Here is a 25,339-nt window from a genome sequence, read left to right on the forward strand (position 1 = left end):
TTTGTTTATTGGCATTTATTATTTAGTACATTTACAGGACACCAAGCATGTCCGTGTTTCGAGGATAATAAGCATTTCAGAATAAGACATTTAACAAATTAACATTACAACATTAACTATCTCCCAGTGTTTTCCTGTTGAGGTGATGTCGCTTGGTGGAGCGGGGGGGGGGGGTCCTGATGGTCTGGAGGGGGGGGAAAAAGAGGGAGCCCATGCCTGTGAGTCAAATGTACTTAGTATGCCTCCTCCAGCCCCCTCCGACCTTTGGACAGCATACATGTACCAGAATGCATCTGCTGGTTTAACCCAAAACCCGGAATCGAACATGAAATTAGACTGGTTCAAAACTGCAGCAGTAAAACAAGTAAATGAATGCAGAGGCAGTTTGCAGGTTTTAACTTTGCAAGTATACCATCAACAAAGTCTCTGAATTTGCGCATGTAGTGCTGCTGGGTGGCAGGTGGGTAGGAGGGTTTGCTTTATCCTCTACATTCAGGATGTCGGCCTTCATTTAGGGACGGAAACTGCATTGATGGCAGTATGGGATGAGCTGTTGCAGGCAGGGGATGAAGATAAACTATCCCTGCTTGTGATGCTCGACCTATCTGCTGCATATGATACAGTGGATCATAGTACCTTGCTAGACCGACTAAAACATATCGGAAAAGTGGTTACAAGTGCCTTGGATTGGTATGCATCATTCCTGGCAGGGCACAAACAATGTGTGCAGGTGGAAGTTTTCTTATCTGAATTCCTCTCGCAATGTAGTGGTGTTCAACAGGGCTCTGCACTTTCTCCTCTTTTGTTTAACATCTACCTTCATCCATTGATGGACACATTGGAGAAACACTGTATCAGGTTTCACTCATATGTTGATGATACGCAGTTGTATATTAGACTCAATTATTTGGATAATGCTCTTGTCAAGGTGGGTAGATGCATTGAAGGAATATGGGTATGGATGGCACAAAACTGGCTATAACTCAGTCACAAGGAAACAGAGGTGAACCTCTTTGGACCAAAACATCTATTCGAGAGGGATAGCAGTCCGCCTTCACCTTTTTTCCTGTGTTCAAGATTTAAATATGCTTCCAGGGTAAAAAACCTGGGATGCATATGGCAGAGTAACCTGGGCTCTGATGGTCAAGTTTCAGCTAAAGTGCAGTCAGCTTTTTATAACATTCGGCTTTTACAGCAAGCTCTTCCTTATGTGCCTGAGACTGACCGTGCTTTGGTTGTGGGAGCTCTAGTTAATTTGATACTAGACTATTGTAACTGACTCCTTGCTGGAGTTCCGGCTAAACAGATCCATCGCCTACAAAAGGCACAAAATGCAGCAGTCAAACTAGTGTTTGGTGCACCTAAAAATACCTCAACCTCAGGCCTCCCCCGCTCCCTTCATTGGTTAGCTGTGGAGGATTGTATAAAATTCAAGAATGGCTGTTTGTGTTTAAATGCATTAATGGTTTGGTACAAAGCTATCTGAGGGATAAGTTGAACCGCCACCATCCTGCTCGGGCCCTGAGGTCGGAAGATAAAACTCTTCTTACTATTCCAAGGTCAAAATGTGCCTCAAGGGGAGATTGCAGATTTTCAGTCTTTGGGCCCAGATTGTGGAACAGCCTTCCTCCTAATTTAAGGAAAACCAACTCCCTTTTAACATTCCGCCCAGGCTTAAAAACTCATCTTTTCAAATAAATGTGTTCCATTGCTGTGATTCCAATGATATTATCGACATGTGACGGATCCTCACATTCTGTTTCCACCTGCGCCAGGATTCAATTTGGTTCGTTGTGTGCGCGTTAATAAATGTCTCAAAATCAAAATCAAATCGTGACAGCGCCCCCATTTGGAAACAGCTATTTTAAGTGCATTCGAAAAAGAGCACAGTAAGGATATAACTAGTTAACGTGCAAAGTGTGTTCACCACTATCACTGAAGCACATTATATGGAGGTGCATTTTTGACATCAGAGCGCCTGGGGACCCTTTCCGTTGGTGACGGTGTACGGTGCAAATTCCTTTAACATTAACATCTGGCAAGTAGTGTAATACTTTATTGGTCGTCAACACCATTTTGTGGAACTATTATTTCATGTATGAAATAACCCTCCTGTAACAAGTAACCTCAAATGCTGCTATAGCGGCTAGAAAGATCCTCATTGACATGCATTTACTGAGGTTCCTAAGTACTTGTGCAACAGCATCTACATTGAACTCTTTGTTGCAGAAGCGCTCCCTATTATATATTCATACGTATACTACTGCGTAGAAATTTACTTTGACAAAATTATTTTGTGGGTACCTAAATATAGGTTTTTAGGGTTAGCGGATATTGGAGGGGGGAGTTGTGGGGTGTGGGATGTAGGGGTGGTGGTGGGGGGAGTGGGTATGGGGAATGGGGAACCCCATGTAAAATAATTAGTTGATTTTGTTGAAGTAAATTACCATGGAGTACTTTACTTTGATAAAACCACATATCAAAAAGCAGTGTACTGCCTAGAGTACACTGCTTCTTTTTTTAATAACTGTTCTTAAAATAATAAACTCAATCCTATATTTGAAGCAGAAGTCTCTTGACTGTACAGGTGTTGAATAGTCATTGTTTCTATATTTTTGAAAGGGTACAGTTACGAAGCATATTCAGGGACGTCATTTGGGGTTCACCAGCGGTCGTCTTGCTACCCCTAAAAGGTTTTTACAAAATCTTTATTACATTTTTTTAAAAAATTGAAGTTCCTGGGCTGTGGCCAGCACCATGTGGCTCTTTGTTTCTGGAGTGGCAGGCTTTTCTTGTTTAGGCCTCTTAAAAAAACAGGGGGTTCCACAAGTTTAACACTTTGAGCAGTGACACTAAATAAGAAAGAATTGGAATAACAAATCATTTGTCTTTCTAGAATTCTATACAATAAGTGCTAGACTCATTAAAGTTTTATTTCAGGCACACTTCAGGGGGTGGGGGAAGTCACTGATTTAGTCTGTTCTTAAACAGCTCAAATTCACAATGCAGACAAAAACTTCCAAAAAGCATTTAGAGTAGAATAAGCATCCATTTCGGACTATGTATTTTTCTTTTATGCAGCTATAGCATGTTTTTCTCTGCCGTTGTCTCTGTTACGATCATCACAAGACATTCCATCTCAGTGTCCTCGGTCACTTCAGAAAATCCCTGTGCCTAAAAGCTTGTGTACAGTGTAGAAATGTTTGACCATAGCACACAAAGGCCCACCATTAATGCTTTGTTGTAATGTGTCTATCTATTCTATCTCCGTGGCATGCTGTTCAGGATGTTTGTTTACCTGTATGAGGTAATGAGTGCCCTGATTATGGGATGCTGTGGGAGTGCGCTGCTTTCCCTGTGCTACTCTAAATTCTTTAATACACAGTTATGAACCCTCCCAATGGCATGTATTTTGCCAGCCTGTGAAGCCTGAAAAGTAGATCCATGCAGGCTTGACATGTGGCCTACTTTGCACCACATCTGCAGATGAACTGGCCTGCTGTTAAATATCAGGTACCAGTTTAATGGTCTCTATTACAGAATATGATTTGCTTTCTGACTTTGAGAACATTCAGAACATGTAATTGCTCATTTTACTACAGCCGTAAGATAGCTCAGTGGGTTGAGTGCTTGCTGCTGCAATGTGTGTGTGATCTGCTGGTTGCAGGTTTGAAAACCCGGCAATGCCAACTAAGCCATTCATCCTTCTGAAGTTGATAAATGAGTACCAACACAGGTTGGGTGATATTGTAGGTATATTTGTTGTATATAAAGTGCTTAAGCGTAAGTGCCTTATCATTTGGCCTTGGACGTCTGCTTGCATTCACAGTAAATTGGTAATATGGCCTATACACACTGATATTAATGATTCATATGGTTAGCCATTCTTGTATGAAATATATATCACATTACAGTGATATCCTTACCATATATTTCATAGTGTACTTAGGAACAATGCTATTTGAAGCCACTTCTTGTTTTGTCAAGGGGTGAAAGGTTGTGGTCTATCGCTTCCCATGATGTCACTTCAGGGTGGCGTCAAATTACATTACTCCTGTGATGACATCAGAGGTCAAGGGTCTTGTGATGTCACTTTCGCTACCCCTGGCATTTTGGTGAAATGATGTCCCTGAGTATATTCTCTATTTTTAACGATGTATTAGTAAGCAGTAAGACAAATAAAGCCACTATCTCAGGCCCAAGCGGATTCTACTTACCTGCTTACTTGAGAGAGGACAGAAAAGAGGGAAGGTTCTCAATAAAACGAAACATGCCTTACTGTAAAGAACACCAAAGTCACTGAAAACAACAGCTTTTGATGTTAGCCAACTCAGTGGTACCCATGTTCTTAATCTCAGGAGGATAAAAGGCAGAGCTAGCATTAATTTACTTCAAACCTTTATGCAAATGTTACACACAGAGCTCTGTCCATCTCTGTTTCTTTCCACTGAACAATGTTGTAGAGGAGCAGCCGAATGCCTCTGCAGGAAGTCCCGCCCCTTCCAACCTGTATGTTGGAGGCCTGTTATTGTACCATGCTTGACACCAGCAGTTGTGACCATTCCGCAGCAAATCTTTGAGGAAAGGTACCCTCTAAGACAACCCTATCAGATGTACTCCCGAAGAGATGACACTTTCATGGAGGAAATCCCAGAAGGAATATGAAAAAGAGCAAGAAAAGGAGCTGGCAATGTCACAAGAAGCGAGTGCGACGCACAGAGAAGGCTGGCTGAAGAAGAAGATGTATGACCCTTATAGTAACTGATGACGAGATAAAGAATCGAGTAGATGTTCATATGTGAAAAGAAGATTGCACGTGTGAAGAGTACTGCAGAAAATGTAAGTCGTTCAATAACTGTACAGATGCTGTAATGCAAGTAGATCAAGTAATCTTAGAAGCTGGTTATGAGTAGAGAATAGACTACAGGCGAAGCTGCCATTATATAGAAACTGGACATCAGTGTCATCGCTTTGGTAAGCTTAAACCCATGAAGAGAAGAGTCTAGAGCTGTGTCGCAGCAAAGATCATGGAGGAGTCTGGAAGTGCTGTCTGGCCTGGTGTCAAGGCTGAAGAAGCCAAGACTGGTCATCTATTCTTGAAGGCAGTGAACGTGAGATGCTGAATTATCCCTTGTTAAGGTGCAGAGAAAGAACACCATGGGTGTCAAGTTTTATTCATTTAAGACAATTAAATGCTGAAAAATAGACCAGATCGCTGTCTCCTGTCACGTGTACCAAGGATGTAAATAGAAGCGTTCCAGAATAACGATAGTGCATGCTCGCACTCCCTTACATTTCCAGAAGCAAAGATACTTTGCAAGGCCATGTTCAAAGACAATCCTCATGGCAGAAGGCATGGGTGATGAGAGATGTTGGGCTAATTGGGTGGAGAGGTACAGTCAAGTTCACCTCCTGGCACCTGGAGTATGAGTTTATGTGCTGCTAGTGAGCCGAATGTTCCAGACTGGCACGAGCGTGCCAACCAATTGTAGAGGGCCGTACAACGAAGGGCCTTATATTTTTAGAGCCAATGATATACCGTGTACCTAATAGTAATGAAGATGACTTGCACTAAGAGTGGGCATTAGTTGGCCACCTGATAGTAGAGACCCAATCACAATCCAACCCCTTATAGAAAGTATACTTAGATGTTCCGCTTGAGCATATCACAACCCCCATAGGTTTCTCTTATTTGCCACGTAGTATGACATCACCTATAACTACTTTTTACTATAAAACTGTGCAGATCTTGTGCGATGTCCGTTGATGTCTGTTGTAACTACCTGTTTTAGACAATTGATATTAAAACAGAAACCTTTGCCATACTGCTGAGTTGGTTCCGTTATCTGGTGTAAGAGTTACTCTGCTTCCCATCCACTGCATGACACTCTACCCAAAGGGCCTTACATTCAATGTTGATCCATATATTGATTCTTTCCTCATGGAATTAACTTAAACTTCATAAAGGCATGTTTCTCTTCTCTTGCACAAAGGAGGCATGGCAGAGCAACGGCGGAGTAAAACAGTTCTGAGGCCTATTAACCAAGCAATGCTGACAAAGGACTGCATGTTTTTCATTTCCGACCACACATTCATTTCACACTAAATTTCTCAAAGATTCTGCATAAACAAAGCCCACACGTGATATTCTGCGGATTCTACACGTGTGAACCCAAATCATCTTGCATTTCATTTTATTCTTCACCGTGAATGCACGACTGCAAGAGTATGTGTCACGAAGGCTGAAAACAGGGCTGAATAGGTATCTCACACCCTGACACAGGCTTGCGTGACATCTCTTAAAAATCGACTGCGTGTTGTATTATTACAATTTCCAGGTTTTAAGACATGCAGCAAAAGAAACAGAGAGGCTACTTGCGTGTTTGTAGTCCCTGCCTGCAGATTGTGGTTATGCATAACCTTAAGAATGAGTGAAGATTCTACAAAAAAGATAAAAGATGTGTGTGACAATCAAGAAAACATTGCAGAGAGTTTTTTGTTATTCATGGACTTTTGTAGCCTTGAAGAGGGCACAGAATGGGCAGTTAACTGGGAGCTGTGCTGGGTGTATGCAGATGTGCTCATCCTAAGAACCGAAACAGTTATGCATTCAGATGAATTGCCAGAGGCCATCATCATCTAGCAACATCACATCAATGCATTGTGCAAAACAAAGTGATGCGCTAAGTGTACCATGATCCGCTGCCCCGGGTGATATCTTAGGCTGTCCTTATAGACTAACAGGCATAAAACACCTCACCACTCAGCCTCCGCCCTACCAACAATACCAAGAGAAGAGCTTATACAGGGTTTCTCACCCAATCAGCAGAGAGAACTACTGCTCTGCAGGAGGAGAGGGATGAGTAGTGGCTAAATCGCCTACTCAGCCCCACACTACTAAACCAGCAGCGATCCCAGTCATAAAGGTGAAACAGGCATAGACTGAAAAGGTATAACTTTGTGGTGGTGTGCCGCCTATCTACACAAGCACCAGTTAGCAAAGGGATTATTTTTTGATGTCTTAAGTCATCGACTCCTTCCATATAATATATGTGCAAGACACCGCTGGGAAGTCCTGAAAAGTAATCCTACATCTAACAAAGTGAGCGTGACTGATATGCAAATGAATATTTTTCCTCTGTGAAGGGTGCAATGAGCTAAACCGTGGTTGTAGACCCTCCGGAGTGGAAGAAATGACATAGAACAGGGAATTTGAACCATGTTCGTTTTCAGTAGAGGGGCTCCCAACTCCTTTGTAACTTTGTAAAACTTGGGTTTCACCCTAAGTAACCCAGGGTAATCCAGACGTGGACCCCTTGCTCACTGAGTTTTAGAGAGGCTCAGCTTCACCTTACTGAGGAAGTCTGCACGTGTCTGGGGTTGCTGTTGTTACTATTGTTCATCAGAGGAGATGATAGACTGCCGTTGTGGGTGGGACAAAGACTGATATGCAAATGGCTATTTCTCCTCTGTGAAGGGTGCAGTGAGCTAAAATGTGGCTGTAGACCCTCCTGAAGAAATGACATAGAACAGGGAATTGGACCCATGTTTGATTCCCATAGATGGGCTCCCACACTCCTTTGTCATAATATGCAGTAGTATGGCAACGTACTTCGCCTTGATGCGCCTCAACTTTGCAAATTAGGTGCAAAAAAGCACGCATGCGAAACAAGTCTCAAAACAGGAAAAGTCACCTTAACACATTCTTCTGCACCTTGTAATGCAAATAGCGTAAATAGTTACTCGTGTTACTTCGGATACCTCTTTACGATTCCGTTGATTTGCTCTACATAGTAAGCCGAAGAAAAGAGCTGATCCACATGCATGGCGACGAAACTACAAAGTGCTTTCTGTGTTACGTCACATATAGGATTGGATTAAATATGGTAGTAGAGTGTCTCTCGCTCTAGATGCATGGCCCGAGACATTGTAAAAGATGCGTGTAGTGAGTCCTTGTTGTCAATGGTGGCGGTGGTTTGGGATTAAGGAATATAATCTCCCCCCCTCCCCTCTACCCTCTGATGCTTCAAAAACCCTGATTTGAGGGCTTTTCCTGCACGACCAAGATGTGAACAAAGAAAGCGAATATAAACTTGCTGCAAAGCAAATGAAAGCATTCCTGCACTCGTAATGATCTAAATGATATATATTATTTCATTAGAAAAGTGCCCTTACAGTCTTGTGCCCTTCATCGTCCAAACATAATTGACTTGGGGTGGTGGGATTGGTCCCATGTAATGATGTGCACTACATGTATTTGCTTCTTCACACCTGTTGAAGCACTGTCCTGCAGCCCCTTCTAGAAGCTGCCCTACTCTTCTCGCACTTTCTATCACCGCCTGACTCTCTATGAGGAACCAGTCTCTTCCCTTTTCAAATTTCAACTGCTTGTCTTTAAATCCATCCATGGGCTTACCGGCTTCCCCGACCCGGCTTCCCACCCTTCCCCCACCTGCCTTACACTCTACCTCCTACTACTCTCACACACGCAACTCCGCTCCACCTACCCTGCGCATTTCCTCATTTTCACTCCTTCTAACTCCTGCTCCTCAACACTGGACCACTCCCACATCAAACGCATACCTAGCACCCATTCCTTCCAATCCGAGCGTACGCTTCAGCTCCTGTGCGTGCCAGGGGCCTCCCCTCTCCTGGTCAGCTCATCACTCCCCCTCCACGACCGCCCTGTCCCTCGCTCCACTGCACCCAGAAGCCCCATGGAGACATCCAGTCCCTTGGACTCCTGTCTGCCTTATGTTTTCTCTTGTCCTGGGATCTGGTGCTGGTCAGGTGTTCATTACTTATGCAGTCTTATGTGGGGCACGTGCTGCAGGACTGACTGGCACGTGTACTGTTGTACTGGCCAAACCCTTCTTCCATCAATAAACACATGCACATACAAACACACATGAACTGATCGCTTGTCAGTGCTGCTTGTGTGGTGGGGGCGGGGAGGGTATGTTTTCATATCTTGATATGCGATTTCCCGCTGCACACTGTTGCATCTTATCAATGTCGTTACTTTTGACAGCTGTGTGGAAAGGAATTCAACAGGATGCACAACTTAATGGGCCACATGCACCTGCACGCAGACAGCAAACCCTTCAAGTGCCTGTATTGCCCCAGCAAATTCACCTTGAAGGGAAACCTGACGCGGCACATGAAAGTGAAGCACGGCATCATGGAGCGCGGTCTCCACTCTCGAGGTAAGGGCCCTGGCACGGAGCGACTTATGCATTGTATCGGTGTGGCTAGGCAGCAAGGAGCCTAAAGGCAGACTTGAGCTCCAGTCAGGGGCGCAACGAAACCTACATTTCAGGGGGGGCTAAGTGGTGATGGGAGGGGCCACTTCAGAAAATAGGGGGGCAAACCTGGAGGCACCGCCACCACTGTTCTACCCCGCCCATGGTCTGGTGTGGGGACCAACTATCAAATTGCATATTTTAAAGCGCAATATGCAGAGAGGCGATGGAAGTCTTTCTTGAAAGTAACAGCTTTAAAGTTTTACTGCTTTTGTTCAAGTAAATTTTTCCGAACAAACACAGTAAAACTTTAACACCTCTAGCTTCGGGGAAAGGCTTCCGTTACCTTTCTGCTTAACAAAATGCTAGTGTGAACATCCAGGGGTGCACCTAGCCTAACATTCAGGTGGGGGTAACCCCTCAAATGTTGGGAGAGGCGCTAACTTCGGAGACGGTGGAGGAGGGGCAAACTTACTTGTGTGGGGGCATCTACCTTCATTACTCATTGTAACGAGACTCTTCTAGTGCAGCTTCAATGCTACAATAAGTTAACTGTCTCCTTTAAGTCTGAAAACAAACCACTTCTTGCAGATCCTGAAGGTCCTAGAAACTGTGAAAATGGGAGATGGTGTGCAATGAAAGACTCAATATCATAGCATAACAGGACATTGCAGAGTGTGGGGCAGTACTCTGGACGGCCCAAACATTTCAGTGGCTGGGAGCAGCAGGGGAGAATGTGTAATGTTGGTTCTACCACTGTTAGTGCACTATACTAGAATCTCTGTTGCACTGACTAGAAGGTGAGACTATGTCTGCCTGTCAAATCAAGTATTACAAGACTGGGGGTGGGCCAGTGCAGCAATAATGCAATTCAATGGGACAGTATTGGAGCCACTAGCAGAGGAGCACCAGGATACACCAATGTGCCCCTACACTTATTTAAACTGTCCTATTGTAGGGATGTAAACATAATCACTTTTAACCACTCCCATTGTTGCAGTTGAAGTCAGGGTAAGATTACATTATTTTCTCTGGATCACACGCTTACGTTAAACAGCGAAGCAGTGATTTTAACTCACTCTGCAATTTGGGCACACCCACCTTCTTCCATGCATCACTTGGAACAAATATTTTAAGTTTTGGGTGTCAAGACCTGCAACAAAACTGTCCCATAGAGTTTACTTGCAAAATACACAAATTACATAGTAAAGCATCATGACAACTTGTAAAACCTTTTAGCAGCATGTTGGGCCAAAATACTATCAGTCTACCTTCATTTTCCACATCCTGAATGGAAAGATTCATCACAAACCTCCAGCATGTTGTTATGTATGATTTTAAGAACATTCAACTAAGGACATCAAAGCAAACTACATGAAGGGTATGAACAAATATTTCAAAGGGTGCTTTATTTTGTTGCTCGTTTTAACTGTCACAGATTTGCAGGGTGACTGGTGGTCTTTCAGTTGGAAATTCACCATCATGCATAAGAAAGGCTGTGCTGCTGATGACAAATAAAACGTTTTGTGTAGTTCATTACGGCACTGACTGCAGAGCCACAGTCGTAGCTTGTGTGTCTCAGGGGGGCTGTGACTATGGGAAACAGGCAGTGCTTGATCCTCCAAGCCAATCAGATAGTAGTAAATTTGCCTCGGAAGAAACAAAATGCGCCCAGAAGCATGCTCCTGATGCTTTGAACTGTTAAAGGGCACGGAAGCCCCACCCCTCAGCTAGCATTTCGTGGGGGGGCTTCAGCCTGGTCCGCTCAATGACGTTGCACGCCTGGCTCCAGTTATCAGCACTGTACCACTAAGTGGTGAAGGGAAGGACCTAAAACCTGCATGGTACCGAGCAGGGTGTCAGCACCAGGCAGAATGTATTAGAGAAGGTGATTAGAATATGTCCGCCCTCCCCAACCACAGGAGATGAAAGTCTTGCCATCACATCACAGCATCAGGCTTCCTTCTCATCCAAGGAAATGTGTGAACATCTGTGAAGGAGAGTAGACACACAGAAACATTGCAACCTACCAGCATAGGAGCATGTATGAAAATGACTCTCACAAGAGGGCAATTCAGGGAAATCGCTTTTCCAGGGGTGTCTATACTTTTCTGGCACAGGCTCCAAACAAGACTGTGCATTGTACTCTAGGGTGCTTAAGTTAGAAAACCTCAGTACACCTTCCCCAAGTCGTCAGACCTGTGTTCTATATATCACACACACACGTGCGCACGCATGCACACACATGCACACACACATGCAGCCCTGGCATAAAACCATGAATTTCCTATGGAATAAGCCTGCTTTTGCACCAGCAAAAAGCAAGCGGATTCCATAGGAAATCACTGCAAACGCCACCTGCCATGCGTACAGGGCAGGCGGCATTTACTCTATTTGCATAATGAAGTGCATAAGAGACGTGTAAGGATAGTCTTTACACCTCTGTTTTGCACTATGCTGTGGCATGACAAAAATTGCCCGGAGCGGACCTGTTTGCACACAAGTGCAAAGGTAAGCGGTCCCCTCCAGGCAACCTACGCACAGGAGGAAAATGATCACTGTGTTTTCTTCAGTCCAGGGAGCCTTGAAACACCAATAACTAAAATCCAGTGAGCATGGAAGGATATTCCAGATATGTAGCAGAAAAAACACACCAAAGCAGTTTCAATAGAAGGTTTTTTACATATGTGTTTGTAAAGACTGGAGGGGGGTGTCTGTACTCCTGCTCTCTATATGGCAGAGGAGAGGCACAGAGGACCCCAGCCAAGATTCTCTATAGGGTAGCGCTGGTTGAGCAATCAAGGCCTAGCTTCTCAGGAGGTGATGTAAGCTGGTTCGTAAGTACAGTGTAGTCCCCAAGCCCCCACAAAGGAATTTCCAAACACTGTATTAGTTAAAACACAGTCTTTATATAATTAAGGTTCAAGGTTATATACACAATAACAATAACTCACTTTGTGCTCAGTAAATCTATAATGGCAAATACATACAGTTCTAAGTGGTACCACAATTATGATTAGATTTCATTAAAGTGCATCAACTGTACTCTGGTTAAATGTCTCACAAATCACTTAATAAAGGTAACCAACAATAGACATGGGAGGAAAGCAGTTGATTAGAACAACTGGCAGAATAATGGCCCCTACCACTAGACACAGCTCTGTGTGGAGATCCCCCCATCCAGGCAACCTGTAAAATAAAGATTACCACAAGCCCAGTCCATATATTGTTCTATAAGTCTTATTTCCTTCTATAATGTTTCTACCACCCCAATGTACCTGGAATAGCAGAGTTCGACGATGAGTCGTTGACGGATCCTTCTTGAGCGGCTCCCTTTAAAGCAGGAAGCACGGATTGTCAAGATCCCTCAAAGAAAGTGAACTCTGCGTCGAGGCGGCAGCTTCAGTCTCAGCGGTGCTCGTCAACGACGATTTGAAGACATCCTGCAAGGAAGAGGCGTGCAGGGCAACTCGATGTCGATAGTTCAGGACCGCAAAGAGATTGTTAAGAACTGTCTGGCGTCTCTATAGTCTTTGGGTGGCGGGAAACCCACCGGCAGATGTTCCTTGGTTCTTCTCTTGGATCAGTCTCGACAGTCTCGACAGCTTTCGGATTTCAGCGAAGGGAGACGTCAGTCAACCTTCTTCCTCAGGCTCGGCTTCGAGATTAAGCGTCTTTCATTCTGCTGGGTCACACTCAGGCAACCAATCACTCAGAAGGGCATTCAGCAGTCAGTCAGCCAAACAGGCATACAGTGCATTCAGGCCATACTCCTCCCTCTCAGACACTCACAACAAGGAATGTGTATTGTTGAATAACACCACACACTGCATTCATACCAGTTTCAGGCTGGGCTGTCTCAGTCATTGTGTCAAACGCCAGAAACCAGACATCCACAACAAGGAGTGCATATTGGTCACACACTCTATTCACCCAGGTCCCACCCACAGGGTGTACCCACAACATACAGTCACTGGGAAGGATCCAGGCAGTCTGGCCTGGACTTCACAACAACACCATATATGGAACTTCCACCCAACAGTCAGTGAGGGGGAAGGGACAGAGTCAGGGCTTCCCAGGACATTGGGAAAACAAGGTAACAGGGGCCATCTTGTTTCCTATCAAGAATCAACTGATTCCAATGGCGGGGCCTGGGTATCCCAAAATGGAGGATACTCAGAGCACCTGTCAAATTCAGCATGGAGCTGCCACCAGCCCATACCCTGCTCTGTGGGCCACACACAGGTGCCCAAAAACATACACCAGGGGCACAGGGTTGTACCCCCACCCATGGGTGCCATAAAGGTATCCCATGGGTCTGTACACCAAACCAAAAACAGGAAGAGCTGCACTGCCAGGAGTCCCACATGGACTCCTGGGCAGAAAACAATACAGAACACAAATGAAAAAGGACTACAGGACAAGGACAGGGAGGCCCTGTCCCTCCAATGCATTTCCAGCATCACAGTGTTGGTATTTCCAAAAATTGATTGTTTCACTGGTTGACAAGCCCAGGTGTGCTTTGTTATCGGGCATGACGTTATTTCAATTTTATAATTGTCTTTTGTTTTGCTCACTCAATTGTCTTCAGTTGTTCAATGCTTGTTGCATGCATTGCGAGAAATCCTTTTAGCCTACTGTTGAGACACCGTGATTGACAGGTTGCCCACTGAGTAGCTCTCCTGTTGCGAAGAATGATAGATCAGAAATGTATCAAATCAGTGGAGCAAAAAATCCTGGAGAAATGTGTGGTTTTATAGGATAATTTTCAGCATTGAATGAGGGATCACAGGCTAATCTCGAGCCATGTCGTCAATTATATTTAGTTAAAAGCTTCCAACTCCATGTATTTGGGATCACTCAGAGTTAAAGAAATTTACTTGCTGACTCTTCCTCAAAAAGTGACAACAACAACCCTCGGTCCAGCACAGCACCTGTCATGCAGAATCTTAAAGGGGACCAAGGCCAATGACTCAGGAGACACCAGTAGGGTTTCAAAGGAAGCAGGCTTATTCTTCCTAAGTGCAGCAGGTAAACGACTGAGTCTCATGGTAAGGGACATTAAGGGACAACCACTGGCACACCTGCTATCCAAGTCAGCCTCTCACCATCTGTGACTCTGCAGCATGCCGGCAGCTCACATACCCAGAATGCCATACCAAGAACCCTCAATGCAGCCATCACGCGTCCAGAACAGCCTCGCAGGGAGAGAGTAGATTACCGCACATCATCCCTTCAGGAGACATAACAGCGGAGAGGAAGCTCGGCAAAGCACAGATGAGAAGACACGCAGGAAGTGGAAGGAATCCCATGCACAGATTTTCTTTGTACCCAGAACCAATCTTTTACAGCAACACCAACAATTTCTACTGGGAGCATTTGGTTCTAGGTTTTGGCATGGTATCCATGTTTAGCTCATTAATACTACCAGTAAAGAATATAGGCGAAATAGTCTCTTTTTTCCAAATCCTGTTGAATTTTAGCCAACAATGGAATGAAAGTCATATTATACATGTACCTGGAGTCATTTGGAACCCAACTCCACCTACCTCCCTATGCTATCTGGAATGGGACGGCCTGTTTGGCGGTAAAGCCACTCTCTCTACATGCAGGTAGTGTTTGAGATTTGCAAATATTCAGTCCTGATACAGTGCCATTTGATTGAATACACTGCAGTACAATTGGGATAGTTGTCATAGGATTGATAATATACATCGACATCATCTGCATAGACTGACATTCTATGTGTTTTGCTGTCATTAGAATACATGTGAATGAAGGGTGGGATCTAATAGCACAATCAAACGGTTATACCAACAGTGTATACGACAAAGGGGATGAAGAGCAACCCGGTCTCTTCCCAGGGTAAAGGAGGAATGAAAGGGAGAGTAACTCGGGAGTGAGAACCAAGGTTATATGTGTGCTATATAGCAACCCAATATAGCTTAGTCTATCAAACCCTTGTCAGCATCGAGGGAGAGGATAGCATCACCTTCACTCCTTATGCCACCAGTAGGTTTAGAACCCTTCTCATGTTAACGCTCGAATGCCTCATCTTGACAACACACGTCTGATCCGAATTGACCAGTCTAGGGAGTAGGGTTTTCTAGCCTCTTTGCCAAACATTAAGCTAGAAATTTCACTTCACAGGGCATTAGAGAGATGGGCCTGTAGGAACCACACAAATGTGGGTAATTTGCCATGTAAAAAAAAGTACTACTGTGGCTTTGCTTCAGGAAGCCAGCAATGTCCCCTATGATAGGCCTTCCTAAAAAGCCTTGATTAGTTTTGGGGCAAAAGATTCAATTAATCGATAATAAAAGTCTGAGAATTCTGTCTGGTCCAGCTGCTCTGCTTTTATACAAATCTTCAAGTCATTATTTCTTGCTCCGCTCAGGAGATGTTCAATGCCTCCTTTTCCAAATCTGTGAGGGTTTTGAGCTCCAAACCACTAAAACACGTACCATCATCCTCTCTACTTCCATTTTGGGTTTGTGAATAAAAGCCTTTGTAGAAGTATAGAAGCTGATCATCAATGCCTTTATTATCTATGATCGACTTTCCCACTTAGCAATAATGTTTTTTTGTTGTTGATGGGATTTTCAAAAGAATGCAAGAAGTCTTGAGGGCTTACTTCCCGGAAAAAAATAAGTTTCTCTAAATCTGGTAAAGAAGTTTTCGGTTTTGAAAAGAGTTATCTCCCTAATTATTAGGGATGTCATTTCACCAAAATGCCAGGGTTACACGACCCTTGACCTCATGATGACATCACAGGAAGTGATGTCATTTGACCCCACCCCAAGTGACATCACGGGAAGTGATGGCAGACGACCCTCAGATTTTTCAGATGTGTCTAGCACACGTGTTTCCAGGCGGTCTCATTTCAGCCAGATATAAGAACTGAGGCACAGAGGGAGGCGTGATTTGTCCACGATCACACATTTGGGGAATGTCATTTTCCATATTCCACGTGGGGTTTATATGTAAAATATACAGAATGCAGTACTTGTAAAAGGGCAACCAAAATCACAGGCTACAGCTAGTGTATGAAACATCCATGTATCAATGGCTACATAAGTACTAGTTATCTGTGGTGTGGCTGTGTTAAAAAAGCCAAAAAAGTACTGACCTGGTGAGCCGTGCGTGGCTGTTAACCCAGGAGCAAAATTCTGCACGGAAAGGCCTGACAATAAATCACTGACCACGATTTAGTATCAATAAAATTCCCTAGTTATAACTGTATCTATGAGTCAGCTACCACTACCATAGAAGAAACCTATTAGACTGGTCTGCGTGCACACAGGGGAATGTACCTGATAACGTTTTCTTTGCTGGAGTATAATACCAGGGAAAGATTGTTTCAATATACCCAAGACACCCCATACTTTTTATTATCTAGGCATAATACTGGGTGATAGAGGACTTAAAAAGCCCCCACTATTTAATGTAATATCATTGCTGCACACATAAATCCATGGCACCACACAGTTATTTTAAATTGAAAACGCCTACAAGTTGCTTCTCACCCGGGGACTCACTGGCAGACTTTAAGACGTGCATTGCACACTACCCCTTTGTCATACGCAGTGGTGCCCAATCGTGTAGCACAACATTTGGTAGACCCCCTGAGAGCCATGCTGTGGGGGATCCACAATCTCCTTAACAAAGCATAGAGCACGCCCCACCCTTGCCGGCCCTGACAACCATGTGACCGCAATGTCCATGATAATTATGCCGCTTCAGGGGCATGCACTACTGCAAGTGAAAGAAGTACATATGTTTTTTAATCAAAGCTTAAATGTTTCACATAGTGTATAAAGAAGGGGGTGGTGCCTGGTCCACAAATATACAGCCACCAGTGATGGCTGGTGAGTTGTTTTTTTTGGAGGGTGTAAATATTTGCCACACGTATGCAGTGGTCGAAGTGTATGAAAAGATGTAGTGGAACTATGTTCCCTGCTGGCCTGCACCCACCCCCCACAATCCCATCACTACGCCCCTCCCACACACAATACAAACCCCCAAAACACATGCACCTTCTGTTTAAAGGAACATTCAGTGTAGTGCACTGAAAGTGCAAGTTTCAACTTCTTCCTACACTTTCATTTTAAAACGAAACCATTCTGGAACGGTTCCCTTTCAAAATAAAAGAATAGGAACAGTAAAACTTAATTTAAAAAGTAGAGAAGCACCGCTCCCAACCGCTCCCATTCACTTCGCCCACTGCACGTATTCGATTGCGACCCAGGTTAGCGGGGGTGTGCGAACTAACGGAAATGGGTTTGGGGGATTTCAGGGAAATTCTTTTCCCTCCCCTGAGAAAATGTTTTGAATGATGGGTTGAAATGGTACATTACACAGCACACTTTCTGTGAAAATCTGGGTAAATGGCCAGCATTATCATGCTGGTCCCTGCATTATATGTCAGTATATGTCAGTAAAAAAACAGGTTCATGGTGGCTGTGCCCATAAATGTCCATGCTGGCTCCACCAACATATGCTAGTATTCCCATAAAAGACCATACTCATGTTTGCTTTAAGATGTTTTTTATAGTCTCACTACTGGCACTGGGCACAAAACTGGCTCTGCCAATATATGCTAGTATTTCTATGTAAGAACATACTCCCCCGTTGGCTTGGCCATTAAAAGTGACATACCACAATATGAAAACCTGTCCAAACTTGTTCCAATGTAAGCCAGTCTAGGCCCATAAGAACACTTATAATGCTTCATTGATGACAGATGTTCAGTTAATAAAATTTCATGCTATAGTAATAAATATACAGGCTGCTACACCAAAACATCAGTCTAGCGAGGTAACACTGCATGCTTGCGTTTTTAAAAATGCTTAGTAATAAATGTCATGCCACAGTAAGCAATGGCTAGACTAACTGCACCAAAAGGCCAGTCTAGCCAGGTAATGACACACATGAATTCGGCTGTGCTCGAAAATACCAGTAAAACATGCGAATCCAATAAAGGATGTGGAAACACTGCCCCAGTGATCCCCAGTCTCCCAGGGCCATACACACACATGCATCCCCTTTCACTCACCGGTCACTCACCCATACATCCCCTCTCACATTCATTCACACTGCGTTCACCACACAGGCATATGCCCACACCCACCCAGAACATTCAAACACACACTACCACATGTATGCTCATTCACCCACCAGTCACTCACTCACACCTTCTCTTACATCCACTCATTGCATTCTCTACACAGGCACAGACCCACTCAGAACATTCAAAAACACACCCTGACATTCATACTCAATCACCAGCCAGTCATTCACTCAAACCTTCTCTTACAACCACTCATTCTATTCTCTACACAGGCACCCACACCCACCCACAACATTCAAAAGCACACTATCTCATTCATACTTATTGACCCATCAGTCACTCACTCACATCTTCAATTACATTCTCTCATTGCATTCTCTACACGGACACACACCCACCAGGAACATTAAAAAACACCATCACATTCATGCTCATTCATCAGCCAGTCACTCACTCACACCTTCTCTTACCTCCACTCATAGCATTCTCTACACAGGCACACATCCACCAACCCGGTGACCCAGATCACACATCAGGCCCTTGTAGCCTCACAGAACGGAGGGGCTGACTCCCCGGACACAGCTAGGCCTGCTGGGACAGCGACCTGCGTGGCGCCATCTTGCGAACCCAAATCCGTTGAGTCATGCGTCCTGCAGAGCGCCATCCAGGTCGCCCTGACTCACTGGCCCTTGCAGGGGCCATGCCCCTACTGACGCCGTTATACACCTGATGGTGACATGCTGCGGGTGACCCCGGTACGGCTGCGAGAGTGACTGTGGGTGCTTGTGCCTGTGCTGCTGTTAATACCTTTCCAACAGGCACAGCACTTACCCTCTCAGTAGAGTAGCACCACTCTTTACAGTGACATGGAGATTCAGCCAGAATAATGATGTATGTGCCCTCTATGTCTGCTCTCGTGCTGGATCTATGACCCTACTGGTAAGAGAGTCCTGCGGGACAACCAGCTCCGCAGTGGGGACTGGGAACATAGGACCAGCCACGCAACACCACAGTAACTGACGGAACACAACATGGGCTCCTGATCTATGGACTCCTCATCTCATCTCTACTTTCTCCCCTCTCACATCTTCACCCATTCATGGTGGCACTAAATGGGAAGTCCTCTTGGCAGGCTTCGTATCTAGGTGTATCATTAATGTCTATCACACTGGCACCATCTTGGTTCAGGGTCCTCAATCCAACCTCCTCCTCTTCGACTGGCGTCTGCCATCCCTCATTAACTTCCTTCCCACACCTGCTACTTCTTCTTCCACTCTTTGTCCCCACACCCCCTCCGACTGATTTACTACGCCCCTGTATTCCTCCTCAGAAAACCTTCAAAGGTAGAGACATCTTGCATCTTGCCACGCTTAATAATCACTCTGCCATCAAACACTCTGCCGACATCTGCCTCCTCCTCGAAGACCTTTACCTCAATATCCTGGCTCTTACCGAGATATGGTTCAAGGCCAGGTCAGTCACTGCTTTTGACTCCCTTCTCCCTGAAGGCTATAAGATCATCTCTAAGCCTCACCCTGACCGTTCTGCTGGTGGGGTTGCTCTGATCTTACCTGAGAGGGTCCCTTCTTCCCTCATACCCACTCAGCCATATTCTTCCTTCGAGAGCCTGGTCTGCAAGCTGGTCATCTCTCCCACCTCCTCTCTGACCATTGTCACCATCTACAGACCACCCATCTCTTCCTCCCTGTTCCTCTTGAATGGGCTGCTTTTTCCTCCTCCCTCCTCACAACCACATCTAAACTCCTTTTTGTGGGCGATTTCAACATCCACCTTGACTCTTCAACCACAGCATCCACTCTCTTCCTTGATCCTCACTTTCACTCTCCATTCTGGTCACACACACATGGCTGGACACGCTCTTGACGCCTTCATACACGCTGATATTTCACTCTCCTCCCCACTAATCACCCCTCTCTTCTGGTCAGACCACTCCCTCCTCTCTTCTCACCTGGGTCCTCTCGGCCCTCTGACAGCACCTTGCCAACCTTGTTCACGAACATCCGTCTGATGAAACGAGTGTCACTTGCTGCCTTCGCATCTACTTTCATCCCCCTCTCTCCCTACTACAGACCTACCTCCGACTCTGCTCTCATCAACCTTCAACTTGCCATAACTAACATCCTTGACATTCTTGCCCCAGTCATGAGGATCTGCCTGACACATGCCTCTAAGCGTAACACCTGGCACGACTCCGAACTTGCAGCCTTGAAACGCAAGTGCAGAGCTTTGGAAACGGAAGTGGCAGACCTCAGGCTCACCCTTTGACAAACTGGCCTGCCGCTTGCTCCAAAGACAATGCAGACTCTCCATCCGCACCAAGAAAAGGGCCCACATCCAGGCTTGTGTCTCTGGTGTGTCCAGCAACACGGCTGAACTCTTTAGAATCGTGGGGAACTAGCCAGCCCTTCTGAAGTCTCCTCCTCAACTCTTCCCTCCCAGGCCCTCTGCAAAGCACTGGCCACACACTTCACTACAAAAACACAGGCCATCCTGAGCACTCTTGCATCCCTCTCCCCCTCCTCTTACTCCACCCCCTTCCTCTGATGGCCTCCCATCCTCCCTCTGCCTTTCTCTCCTCCTTCTCTCCTATCACACATGATGAGGTCCCCAGAGTTGTCTGTTCCATGAAGGTCTCCTCCAAACAGGCTTCCCCCTGCACCTACAGAACCATTAAGGACAACATTGGCTCTCTTGCCCCTGCACTTTCTAATTTCTGCAACCACTCCTTTGCTACTGGATCTTTTCCCTCCCCCCTCAAGCACTCCATTGTGCGTCCCTCCTGAAAAAACCTTCTGCAGACCCCTCTTGTCCAGCTAACTACCACCCCATCTCCATCACCCCCTTCCTTGGGAAACTCCTGGAGAAGCTCGTCTTCCCCCAACTTACCCAGCACACTGAACTTGTTGGCTGCCTCCACGACCATCAATCTGGATTCCAAGCATCCAGAGGTACGGAAACTGCTCTTGTGCACTGCCATGAGGAACTGATGACATCTGTTGACTCCGACTCGCCAGCTGTTCTGATTCTACTTGATCTTTCCTCTGCATTTGATACGGTCAACCACTCCATCCTCATAAAACAGCTCCACAACACCTTAGGTATCTCATAGAGGGCACTGGTTGACCTCCTTCCTCAATGACTGTCCGTCCCAGGTTATTTTGGGCTCTTTCTCCAGGACTCCAAGCTCTCTACCTGTCTCTTTAACACCTACCTTGCACCATTTGCACACATCATCTCACTTTCTCCCCTAACTTCCAGTGACACATAACTCTTTTTCAAACTTCCCTCTAACTCAGTCCTGGTCCACTTCCAGTGATCTCTGCCTCAATGCCAGCAAGACTGAGATCCTTCCTATTAGTACTCTTGCTCCCTCTTTCCTCCCCTGACTCTTCTAAGGTCTCTCCCCCTTCTCCTTCATCTGAAGCCAGAAACCTTGGAGTCTTCTTCGACTCCTCTCTTTCCTCCCTCAAATTCTGGACCCTGCAAAGAAGTCCCACTTTCAACTCCACCTCCTCAAAGGAATTCTTCCTTTCATTACTTTCTGCCAGAAGCTCAATGTCTCTAGTGCTCTGGTTCACTCTAGGCTAGACTACTGCAATAGTCTTTTCCTTAAGCTACCTGCTTCGTCTCTACGACCCCTTTAGCTAATCCAGAATAGGGATACAAGACTTATCCTTGGCCTCAAGCCCAGGGACCACATCTCTCCAGCCCTAAAAACTCTCCACTGGCTCCTGGGTGCTGCAAGGATCACATTCAAATCACTCTGCATCATCCATAAGATTATCTGGGGCCTGGAACCATGCTACCCACAAATGGCTCTCACAAAATACACTCCCTCCAAATATTTACATTCCTCTAGCACCAACTCGCTGCGTGTCAAACACTTCGCTAAACAGCAAGCTGGAGGCTGATCTCTTTCCTCGCAGACTCCCTCCAATGGAACAGCATCCCCCTTCCTCTTCATCTTGAGCCGATCTCATCCAATCCCGGAAGCTCCTCAAGACCTTCCTTTTCACCTCCTCCTTCCCTTCATCCCTCCTCTGTTAAAACCCAAGAGTTGCTGAGATTGGTGGCCAGGGCGTTTGTGTCTGCATGGGCCCTGGCATCTCATATCTAATCACCTTCAGCCTCGGCCCACTCCCAGCACTTGCCTTGGCCATCACTGGCCTATTCCACCACAGGCTTGCACTTATTTATTTATAAGCAGCTGACCACTCACCTAGGCACTTACAGATGCTCGCTCCCTAGCACTTCCCTCCTGGTACACATGCACTAATTCCCCCCAACCCCTCATCCCTTCTCTCTCTGCGCTTCCACGTTCTGAATGCTCACAAGGCCTATTAGGTCCACCTCTATCTTTCATTGTTTTTTTGATTTTCATTCCCATGTTCCTTCCCTGTTGCCCTGTGGGCGCTTTGAAACACAATTTACTCATTGTATTAGAGCCTTACAAATGCATAATAAAAATAAAATCAAGAAATATTGGTTCAGCCACCAGTCACTCACACCATCTCTTACACCCACTCATTGCATTCTCTACAGAGGCACACACTCACCCAACCAGAACATTTAAAAACTCACATCACATACGCATTCACCCACCATTCACAAACATGCATACATCGGACACGCACGTCAAACATGCAAAATGACATCATATTTAGAAAATAAAAGTGTTACCTTTTTCTTGCAGCTTTGGTCCATCCTTCCAGGCCACCCTCGCCTCCTCTGTGCTGCTTACAAACAGGAACCAGGAAGCTGTGAGAGCTTCCTGGTTCCTGTATGTGAGCTGCAAGGAAGCCGACAGAGAAGGGGTTGGAGCTGACCGAGGCATGTGACATGTGCCACATGTCATGGTCAGCTTCAACGCCAACCCACTCTGATTGATGAGGACTAGGCTGGGGACCCACTAGAACTGGTGTGGCAGGGCCACCTGCACCACAGGGGCCCCCACTACACAAGGAGTTTCCATTTTCTTTTGTTTTTTGTTTTAAAAATTTGGGGTCACAAGGGACTCCCCCGGGGTTGCATCTGCAGCCCCCAGGGGTCGCAGGTGACCCCCAAATTACGCCCCTGCTAAGACTAGGCTTGCCCCAATGTAATGATTTAAGAACTGAAGGTTTTGTGTGTCCAAAGGAGAAATCTCTTCCATAAGTCGGTGCTCCAATTCCATTATGAGTCCAGCGCTGTGGCCAAAAACAGTGGTAATACAGTGGTAACAAAGTTACCACCACTGCATTATTGACACATTACCACACAGCTTAACTATGGGTTTGGAGGGAAGGTGGAGGAAAACCTCCAGCAAAATGCTGGAGGTAATTCTGCCTGCTTACTGCTAAAAAAGAGCAATTTTGGCAGAATTACCACCAGCGGTAATTCCACTGAAATTCCCATGGAGTTCTATGGACTCCATAAATGGGAACTAACACCGCCATACCACCACTTGTAATCCAGAGGTAATCCTGCCAGAGCAAGTGGCGGTAACGGTAAATTCATTTTATGGTATCTCTGAGGATTTACCGCAGAGATACCACTAAACTCATAATGGGGACCAATGACCTCTAATAAACACTTTAAAAGTGCCCCAACAGACACACATTGCAACCTTTTTTTGTACATTTCAGTTCCCAAAATACATCCTAGTCTCTCACATATATTCTCATATTTCAACATAGCCAGGTTTAGCGTCCATCTATGGGCATGAGTTGGGGTTTGTGGAAAAGGAATGACTATCTTCACTGATGCATGGTTGAATAAAACAGATGAGAGGATATTACAGGGCCACCTCACTTGTGAGAATAAGCATTGGGGCACATAGCAATGGTCGAGGGGGTAACACATTGTATAGGAACTCAAATAAAAGATAAAATCTGTTTCAGTACCATGCATTCAAGGCAATCATTCGTTTTCAATAATTGATTAGCACAGTTTGCTCATTTAAAATGTCTTGATTAGCAAACAAACCCATTTCATTAGCAATGTTGTACTAATATTTTTAATGTCACTAGAAGTTATTTGTAACCAACACACAAAATGAGCAGCAATACAGCAATTTAGTGTACCGCTGAAGTAAGACATTAGTGAGATGGGTCAAGCCTGGCAGAGTCTTAAAAATTCCACTAGACCTGCAGGTTGAGTAACTTAGTTTACATACTCCTACCTACGAGACATGCACTCGACCAATGGCAGAGGATGGCAACACATTTAATTGCGCATTCTTTTAAATGGTGCAAGTAACCACAACCGCACTTTATGTTTGGCACACTGCTGCCACGCAGAGGCCAGCCATGCGTAGTGAAACCTTTATCTGACATTTACTGCAAAGAAGTTAAATGTTAAATAAATGTTACAAACATCCCTTTCAAATGGTACTTGCCCCTTTATAAAATCTACACTACTATGCAAGAGGGCGAAAAGGCTTTGCGAGCATTTGTATGAGTGTCTGTAAAATGTAAAAAGTTAGATGCATGAATGGACATAAACCAATAAACAAATATGCTAAAAAGGCTCTAAAAACAGATTGGCCAGCTTCTCCCAGTGCAAATATATAATTCAATCAAAATCATAGAGCAAAGCGAGCTCTGGAGGCCAACTACAGTGTATCATAGTGCAGTAGATGTACAGACTGGATTGAACTATTGATCACTACTTTGCGGAAGCATTAGTTAGCTTTGTTTATTCATTATGTAAGAGGAAAGAAAGTAAAATACTAAGCAGAATGGATTGCGTAGCAGGCAGAGAACTGGGAATATTGTAGTTTACGCCCATCTCATTTTCAGGGTAGCTGGTATAAAGCAAAAGGATGATAAGGAGTATGGGATCATCTCATAGGTTGAGCACCCATTACAAGATGTTTGCAACCAGCAGGTCACACAACTAGGTTTGCCATCAAACGCATTTGGCCATCTGACCATGTATGCTTTCAAAAGTGTTCTTTCTTCAATATGATGTACCTTCCTCAACAAAATTAAATATAGTTTACACTATGAGATTTAGATACACTAAG

General features: G+C 45.0%; 1 protein-coding gene across 2 annotated transcripts in view; it reads left to right on the top strand.

The window, feature by feature from the left end:
* The window catches only part of ZNF366 (zinc finger protein 366), a 228,735-nt gene that overhangs the window by 178,449 nt on the left and 24,947 nt on the right, over positions 1 to 25,339 (top strand). For both annotated transcript variants that reach the window (XM_069627510.1, XM_069627509.1), the window contains one exon: positions 9,032 to 9,206. In XM_069627510.1, the coding sequence (XP_069483611.1) occupies positions 9,032 to 9,206 (175 nt within the window). The remainder of the gene's footprint in view (positions 1 to 9,031; positions 9,207 to 25,339) is intronic.

Source organism: Ambystoma mexicanum, chromosome 6p (assembly GCF_040938575.1).
Source record: "Ambystoma mexicanum isolate Mex_15411 chromosome 6p, UKY_AmexF1_1, whole genome shotgun sequence".
NCBI classification, from domain to species: Eukaryota; Metazoa; Chordata; class Amphibia; order Caudata; family Ambystomatidae; genus Ambystoma; species Ambystoma mexicanum.